This window comes from Macrobrachium rosenbergii, chromosome 15 (genome assembly GCF_040412425.1).
Source record: "Macrobrachium rosenbergii isolate ZJJX-2024 chromosome 15, ASM4041242v1, whole genome shotgun sequence".
Classification (NCBI taxonomy): Eukaryota; Metazoa; Arthropoda; class Malacostraca; order Decapoda; family Palaemonidae; genus Macrobrachium; species Macrobrachium rosenbergii.
The window spans coordinates 31481243-31491242 of NC_089755.1; the positions used below are offsets into that span (position 1 = coordinate 31481243).

At 35.8% G+C, this 10000-nt stretch overlaps 1 protein-coding gene across 1 annotated transcript in view; it reads right to left on the reverse strand.

Annotated features, from left to right (window-relative positions):
- Positions 1–10000, reverse strand: part of LOC136846506 (uncharacterized) — a 272934-nt gene that overhangs the window by 957 nt on the left and 261977 nt on the right. Inside the window, exons 3-4 of the mRNA XM_067117349.1 lie at positions 8428–8593; positions 1–2565 (exon numbers count right to left, since the gene is read on the reverse strand). The exon at positions 1–2565 is cut by the window's left edge and continues 957 nt beyond it. Coding sequence (XP_066973450.1) covers positions 1–2565; positions 8428–8593 — 2731 coding nt within the window. The remainder of the gene's footprint in view (positions 2566–8427; positions 8594–10000) is intronic.

Genomic DNA, 10000 nt, shown 5'->3' on the forward strand with positions numbered 1-10000 from the left:
GCTAAAAGAGCAACTAAAGAAATAAACAAGACAATACCTGCTGCTAGATATACCCAAGGAAGGGCAGCTAAAAGACCGCAGGCTGCTGCTCCCTCATCTAAGCCTGATGGGCAGTGAACAGCCCCGTCACACCACAGATCTGCTGGAAGACAAGCTTCAATCTCTGGACATCGATGTGGGCAGAGATCCACTCCTACAGGAGACAAAGGGGCCGTCTGCATAGGCTTCCAGACCCCTATCCAGGTGATCATGTATCGCCCTGTTTGGTTTCCGACATACTCCACGACTAGATCTCGAGACATCTGCTGCCTAAGACGCTGGTAATGCCTTCCCCTTTTTTGATACTCAACTTGCTGCTGGTGGAAGTAATAGTTACTTTGGCCCATGTTCATAGAACTATTCACCCAGGGATTTGTGGGATCGTGTTCATCTTTGGGTCCTTCGGAAGAGCTTTTCCACCCACTACTGAAAACGTGAGTAAAATCTTCATTTTGTCCTGGACAGATGGAAGCAATAGGTGCTAGACCTCCCACAGCATAGACATTGATACGTCCTGAAGTTTGGCAGTTGGTCTCAGAGGCACTAAATCCCCGGATACGGAGAAACAAGAAGGATCCATCTGCAGCCGTCACAAGGCGAGGCAAGGATAAGCAATAATTTCCTTTGCCACTCCCCACAGTGAAATTTCCATGACGGCCTCCAAGATGTCGGGAACCTGGCTGACATTCTTTACTGCTTGATTTTTCTTTAATTTCCTTAGTTTCTATCATGTTGTACTCTCCTTCTAAGAAAAAATCATTATAGTCATTGGAAGGGGTCATGACAGGTATTGTGAAAATAATTTTTATTATATTTGTGTAAGATATGATGGTAAATGGCTGTGCATGAGAAATATTGCATATGCAAGCACGAGGTAGATAAACACCTTCCCAAGGTTCTTCTGTAATCCAGATGGCAGGTTTGTCTGCTGCACCATCATGAGAACACTCATATCTATCAGAAGAGTGCTTGTATAAAGTACCACAGCTTGACCCCATTCTTGAGCGTATTATGCGTAAGGCAATGCGCTGGTGAGGTTCGGCTATAAATGTATATACACAACGTAATTTGTGAGCTCCACCTCTACCAAACAGAAAGACATCCCGCGGGGAAGCAAACAACCGGTCAGGTTGCATTGTAAAAGTCCTGTCGCAAGTACCACCTCCAGGAGTTGGTACACCCCATTGTCGTTTATCAACAAATTCATACCTGGCTAAGAACTCTACATGGGAAGGTGCTGTCCCAGCTGCGTATCGAAGGGAAAGTGTCAAAGCAGATGAATCTGAGATGTAGCTTTCCCCTGGTAGACAAGGGGCTGCATGAGGGCCAGGTGCATGCACACCACTACACACTCGAGGTAATTTTTCTGGACGGCAAAATTGCCCCATTACTGTGACACCTGTGGTCGTTGAGTTCTCTTCTGTGCCATTAATAGTAATATTCATATATGGGTCCATGCTGATCATTGGGGTGTTCTCTGTAGGCGGTGCTAATGTGTCTCCATCACTAATAGTGAGTGTATTAGAACACTGTGCTGGTGGTGGCATTTCTGGATGAAGAACATGTCTATAGTGAAGGAAGTAAAGCCAGACCACTTCTGTATCTCCAGCCAGAAGACGCCAGGTACAAGTTGTATTAGGAAGCAGAGAATGTAGTGGTGATTGGATATATCCACTCCTTTGCCCTCTGCTACTCACCATATAATCACAGGATTTACCTTCGCGGATGTAAGCAGTGGATTCTCTATCCACAAATTCAACCTCTACATCTAGTTCAAATCCAAATATTCTTCGGCGTGGAGAATCCTGGAACGGGAAATCAAATGGAGATGCATGGAACAAAAGTAAAAGTTCAGAGCTGCTGGAGGTTATTCCTGTAAGGGCAGCACCTCCTTTACACAACGTAGCTAGAACAGGAGTTCTTGTGGAATTTCCATCAAAAGCCATTAGGTAATCATGGAGTACGTGACAACCAGTACCAACCTGTAATTTTCGTTCTCTGGAGAGGTGTGGGGCGTTTCTATCTTTTATGTATATAAGATGGGGATTTCTTTGCCTAACACGAATGAGGGCCATTTTTCCATCGGGCACTCTGGTTTGACGAATTTGGTAAAAACACGTTAGATTTCGTGGATACATCCCTGGAAAATTAGGAGATTGGATTTTGCAGTTCTTTTTGTCACAGTTCTCGAAGAATTTGTCACAAAATGTGTTTGGTACATCTTCACCCCGATAACTAGGGCTATAAGGGGCTCCGTATCGCAAAATGGCCTTTTCCTTTTTGAGAAATCTGTAGGATACACTTAGCATGACTGTGTCTTGAGGAGAAAATGCTCCAGGATTCGCCCGTCCATCCTCATCGCTCAAGTTGAACACCCGAAGCATGACAGTAATAGCTGAAGTCTCCGAGTAGAAGACGTTGTGACCCCACGAAGTGCCACACCAGTAACCGGAGTTTAGGGGTCTGCTGAGTTCCTCAATCTGCATGTAACCATCTGGGCATCCAGATGCGGTGTGGGAGATGAACCTGGGATGGAGTAGAGACAAGTTAGTGTGTTTTCTAATTGGATGATTAGGTTGTCTACTGATTACTCTATTTGGAGAAAACTATAAGAGTATAACTTAGATGCAAATAGGTAACTTAAAAACTTAGTGATGTCTTTAAAAATACTTTTAATGAAGCTGAGAAAGTATTAACGTTAAGCTTAATATAAGAAATAGATGGCAATTATTGCATTATTCTTTTGCTATGAAAGATATCAAGATGATTGAATCAGTAAATTTATGAACCAGTATAGCTGTTGTTGACAAATGAAAATGATAAAATTATCGTTTCGTCTTTAGTTATGGGAAGGAAAGTATATTTTCATTTTATAACATGAAAAGGACACCACAGGGACGTTTACAAATATAAGATTAGAAGTCACTATTTACATCCATAAAAACCATTCTTATGAAACAAAGCAAATGTTCATGGACATGACTATGTACGATCCACAAAATGTAAAGGAAATGTGATAGAAAGGGGAAAACATACAGCATAATAAACATAAAATTAAAACAGTTACTTGTTGAAAAAAGTAAATAAAGACTGAAATGCTAGAAGGTTAATGATTAAATAAATGGAAGGTGGTTATAAATGTTGCCATAAGCAATCGAACTAATTTTTAACACTAAAAAAAACGGGAAAAAGAAAGTGAGAAACCTGACAACAGAGACTGCATTATACCGTCCAGTTCCTGACCAGCGCTTCCCAACCCGACCCTAGAAGATCTTTATATCTAGGTCCGCATCTTTCCTTAAATCTAGTCTTTTATTGCCAGTCATGAGGCACATCTTTGGTTAAATTTTCGTCAAAATAGAACCACAACTTCTTCCGTAACCCTGCTAACAAACACGGTCACTGAACAAATACACACTTCCAATTTTGATGGGGGATAACAGAGCGTTTTATTTATTTTTTTTTTTATAAGATTATTCACTAGGAAGTAAACCATAATGATTCCTGAGACCTGCTATATTACCTATTAATCCTCGATTGAAAAATAACGAAAGCGTTTCCTTAAATATCTAATATCCAGACAACCTTGAAAGACTACCCGAGGTGAGGCCACCAGCCTCTGAATGAAATAAAAAAGGAAGGAAGAAAGTCAAAGGAATCCTAACAAAAAGATGGAATACCCGAGAAAGGTGAGAATCTTCGTTATAGAATCCCTGAAAATCTTGCATTCACGAATCCCGACATGCAGGAATTCAAATTCTTCTTATAAAGTCAAGAAGGAAGACGGGTTCTGTCTTCGCCTAAAACGTCGTTGCTCAAATCTTTTCTGGAGTCATAAAAATCTAAAATAAAAAAGAAAATACATATTCCTTTTCATCCTCTTCACCCACCCACTACCTTTTACATTATTCGTACCCTCTCTCTCTCTCTCTCTCTCTCTCTCTCTCTCTCTCTCTCTCTCTCTCTCTCTCTCTCTCTCTGTATGTTGAACTTTAATCAGTCTTTCGCTTACTCTGTCCCCGATGGCCTGTTCTCTCTCTCTCTCTCTCTCTCTCTCTCTCTCTCTCTCTCTCTCTCTCTCTCTCTCTCTCTCTCTGTCGAGCCTTTTTCCAATTCTACCATTCTTGCCATTACCAAATTAACCTGAATTTAATTTTTAGTCCATTTTACTTCTGAAATTTAATTACAAAACATCTTAACCGCATAAAAGCCATCTTATTTTTTCTTGAACCTTCCCACCGCTTAATCATATTTGGAATTCGTTATTCTCGCGTGTTCCGTGAAATTTTTTCAATGATTAGATTACCTTTGTTTCTTGCACCAGGGCAAGCTTTTCTCTCTCTCTCTCTCTCTCTCTCTCTCTCTCTCTCTCATGCATATGGATTTTCAAAGATTATCTGTATGTGTGTATATATATATATATTATATATATGTATATATATATATATATATATATATATATATATATATATATATATATATATATATATATATATATATATATATATATATATATATATATTATGTGATGACAGTAAGTCATAATTAGAAATATATAATAGGATCAACATATGTTGAACGATGTTTGACTCACGGTCATGAAATTTGGACTTTAACATCAAGAACTAGAAGCTAAATTCAGACAGCAGAAATGAAAGGACTCAGACTGATAAATGGTGTTATGAGGACAGATAGAATACGAAATGAAGACATGATAAATGAATTAGAGGTGGAAGTTTTTGGAACGGATGCCGGATGGAAGAAAACCTGTGGAAAGACCAAGGAAAAGATGGAAGGAAAACTTAGAAGCAGCAATGCGGAAAAGAGGAAATTGTCCACAGCAGGTTGAAGAGGAAAACTTATTCGAAGATAGACGGATATGGAGGAAATTCCTAAGGCAGGACGACTGGCAACCTTGATAGCTTACCTGAGGTCTGGTGAGAGTGAGAATATATATAGGCCTATATATTTATACAAACATACATACATACATACATACATATATATATATATATATATATATATATATATATATATATATATATATATATATATATATATTTATATTTATATATAAATATATAGTATATATTGTGATTTCTACCACTATGTATCAGTTCTTCGTTAATGGCTCAAATACAAAGTCGAAATCTATTTAGGACCAACACCCATTCTCGTATTTTTCACCTATGATGTTGTGTAAATATATATATATATATATATATATATATATATATATATATATATATATATATATATATATATATATATATATATATATATATATATATATCTCTCTCTCTCTCTCTCTCTCTCTATCTCTCTTCTCTGTGTATATATATATTATCTGTGTGTGTGTGTGTGTGTGCGTTTGTGTATGTATGTGTGTGTACGTAACTGAGTAAAGTAAGTTCAGTAGCAAAAGAAGTGAGATGAGCATATCCTGTAGAAAATGGATACAAAATGGGCTAAGTTTAAGTACAGGGACGTGGCACGTGTATATGAGGACCATATAAAAGTTCGAGGTTGGGAACATGCAGTTTGAAAGGAGTGTTTGTGCACGTGCGTTGGTAAAGACAAGAAACAAATATAGTAAGTGTTTGATGAAGAAGTGAAAGTATAAGTGAAAGGACAAAATGTTATTATTTAATATTCAGTCGTATGACTAAAAAAAAGATACTGTACAAGGATACAGGGAGGTTATGGTAATTGCAATAAAAGAGAAAGTTAGAAAAACAAGGAAGGCAAGTAATAAAACGGAAAGACTGAGTTGGAGCAAGAATGGAGAGAAAAATTCTAGAGAGAAGTACAGTATATGTAACAAGGATTATGAGGATTAAGATATGGAAAAGACTGAGATGATGTCTGAAGGGAATCTAGTTATTGGTCAGCGACGTGAGTACGTTGATGATTTGTTGAATGTAGAGTAGAAAGGTTAGCTCTGGGTTGATCTTGCATGTGGATGCAACTTTTGATCACGTAAGGAAGGCAGTTATGAGGTTGAAAAATGAAAAGACTTTTGGAGTTGATGGAATTACAGTTGAGTTGCTGAGGATTGGTGGTGAAAGCGTAATAATGCGTTTCACAAGAGTGTGGAGGTTTGTCTTGATGGGGGAAATGCTCTAAAAGAATGAGTGAGAGGAGTGATTGTTTCCTTGTATGATGTTAACACTAACAGAGGCTAAGAATTATAGATGCATAACATTACTCATTATACTAAAGAAGGTTTATATTAGGATTTTGATTGAGAAAGTAACAGAAAACAGATGGATTATAAGAGGAAGAACAATGAAATTTTAGAGGAAGAGAGTGAGGGGAAAAGGCGTTTCTTATAAAGTAGTTGCATAAGAAATTTGAAAGCAAACTAGACAGAGGTTATGTGGACTGCATGTTATCCATACTTGTATTAAATTTTGTATTATAGTTGCATCAATCAGCATTTCATGATCATGTCTAGACAAAGAGACATAGAAGAGGAGATGCACGCTCATCACATCGTGTACAAAACAACCCTTACCCCAAATGATTTGGGAAAGAGGGTACAGGTTGAGAATGGCATCTGATGGGAAACCAAAACGAACCTAAAGAGGTCACCGAAGACATAACTTTCTCATCTTGTAGTTTGTAAAACTTATTTGTGTCTTCTAAGTAATTCCAGTACTTATTACCGTCCAAGAACTTATCAGTAGAGTAAATAGCCTATTATTTAGATAGCGTTGATTATTTATAGTCATTGAATATAAGCATGAAATACTAATGCTCTCAATTGTTAGAGATTTACTTTTGTAGAGTTAATTTGTAAAAAATAGAAAAAATCACATACACTTTGAGTTTCATCCTCTTAATACTTGCACTGGAGTATCATTGACTTACAGTATAACTAAGAAGTTACCCCTACATCAGCTTAAATTCTCTTGTTATTTAGCAAAAGATCATATTTGGTAAAAACACAATCAGCATGAGGTGCACTGGCGGCAGTATCCCCTACGTGGGGAACTAGGAAAATGAAGCAACGTAGAGGAATGCAAGTGATGGATTCTTAAAGATATTTGGGGTTTAAAAATAACAGAAGATGGTAGGATGAGAAGGGAGGTATATCACAAAATAGGTGTAACAAGAGAGAAAGCATGCTGTGAAAAAAAAAAAATTACACAGAGACCTAAAGTAGTCTGCAGAAAGTGGGATCATTTAGCCAATTAGTCTATAGGGAAATGGTGTGTAAATGCTGAATGAAAATGAAAGAAAAAAGAAAAAAAAACTTTTTAAATTAAATTGTGTAATGTGTGTAGCATAAGAGGAGTTCAAAGGTTGAGAAGTTTGCAGATAAAGGGTTAGTAAGGAGACTGGCCTTGGAAAAATGAAAAAATGTTTTGAAAGTCTTTGGAATGAATTTGCAAGAGAAGTTGGCGAAGCAAGTGTGAGGAGGAAAGTGGAATCCACCTAGAAGGTGCTAGATGGAAGTTGTGGAAGAGGTACTAGAAAGGAAGGGCCTTAATGCTCAAGAAGACAAGAATGAATGTAAGACAGCTGAAAGGTGCAATCCTGGGTGTTGATGAGCTCTCGGTGTAGATTAATAAATTGACTCATGTTGAGGAAGCTTTGTGCACAGGGTGTTACTCCACGTTTCAGCAGTAAAAAATAAATGTTTATTACACACACACACACACATACACACACACACATATATATATATATATATATATATATATATATATATATATATATATATATATATATATATATATATATATATATATATATATATATATATATATATATATATATATATATATATATATATATATATATATATATATATATATACATATATATATATATATATATATATATATATATATATATATATACATATGTTTATATATACCAACTCTTACGTCAATGTTGACTTAAGCACTGGAGTTATTTGCATATGATTAGATGTCTGGGGTGTTCGCATTCAGAGTTTAAAGGGTATATATACCAACCACTTTCTAAAAAATCTTTGAAGCCTAAAAGTTAATATTTATATTTATATTTTATATTAGATATATATATATATATATATCAGAGTTTAAAATATATATATTTATTAACCACTTTCTAAAAAGACTCTTTGGAATATATAATATTATATATTATATATATATATATATATATATATATATATATATATATATATATATATATATATATATATATATGTGTGTGTGTGTGTGTGTGTGTGTGTGTGTATACTACATATAGACAGAGTTATACTGAAAAATAAAACAAATCTTTTACCTTAATAATAAATCACAGCCCAGTGAAGATAAAAAAATAACTGGAATAGCCAACCTGTCGTTGCCGATAGACTTAAATATTAGGTCCACTTCCCTAAACTGGCCTTACCGTCCCAGGTTGAACTTTTCGATGCTCAGCTGAACGAGGTCACCGTAAACGTCCCCTGAGGCGATAAACGTCAGTTGGCAAAAGTGCGGGAGAGTTCCCTTCCTCGGGCGGGGAATCTGCAGCGTGTAAGTGGCGCCGACTCTTCCGTAGTACGTCCTGTTACAAGCTGTTGAATGAGATCAGGATTAGTTTTTGTTATCAGTTGATGTCCTAATCGTAACAAAACAGGAATGCAATTGTTGCGCGTGGTGGTATTCTTTCATTTTCAGAATTACTGACATAGGCTATATTGCTTTGTGCGATATATATAAACTGATAGTTTTCGACGAAAAAATATTGCTTGGCGTAAAATCTCTAAAACTCTACCGCTGTTGTAAATGTTTTTCGTCTGGTTATTTTCATTTCATGAAAGAAAGAATACCTCTCTTTGTGATATAAGAAAACAAATCTTATTTTTCAAAAAATATTGTTTGAATATTGTTTACACTTTAAAAATAAGAATTTGTTGAAATGATAATTTTTTTTCATCTGATTTAAGCAGTTATCAAGAAATATTCCTTTCCTTGATACGTGTTTGTGTGTGTGTGTGTGTGTGTATGGATGATGTACTTTTCTATAAAACAGAATAATTATAATACGGGGTATGTTGATAGTTACAAATGGTCAGTGGACACTCGGCACAAATAGAAGCCCTTCAAACAAACCATTCAACTAAAATGTTTTTACCATTTTTTGTTTATTTTCACCCAGATTGTTTCGGTCTTTAATGACAAAATGAATTAATATCCATCATAGCTTTCGATGCAGTTTCAAACAGATGTCTTGTTTATAACAAGGAAACTGTATGTTTTCGCTCCCCCTCCTAAATTCTGCTTTTGACATGTATCCCCGAATGGTTGTATAAATAAGTTGTTTTTCACCCGCAATCCCTTTGTTTGTCCGAATATAGCGGCTGTTTCGCAATATATCTGTTTGAGAGTTGAGGGTCTTAAAATATTAAAAAAAGAGAGAAGTTTCCGCCTGGCGAAATCGTTTCCAGTTCTCATTTGTGTATTTCAAAATGCGGCGATTTTGAAGTCTGCTTTACATCAGGTTTTCTCTGTCACAGTATCGTGAAAACTTTTTTATTTTGCTTTTCATTTTCGACATGGGAAATCAGACCATCACAAAGCAACGCCAGTAATCTGTGGCTTATATTTATTTTTCTAATATGCCTTGAAATCCAAAACATTGAAAAAAAGTTGCAGCCACTCGCGTTTATATATATATATATATATATATATATATATATATATATATATATATATATATATATATATATATATATATATGATTATTATCACTTTTGTACGTGATTCATTTATCACATTACCACAGGTTTATTTTACTTTTTCATTTTTCACGACAATGGGAAATCAGGCCGGTGTCGAGGTAAAGCAGTGGCCTTTAAAATCACAAAGACTCAATTGCTGAATACCCCTCAGATCCACACTGACAGGTGTGAAAGGTTGAAACTCATTAACATTACTACCCTTAATAATCTATTTTCATATATCTCTACTGCCTACCTTAA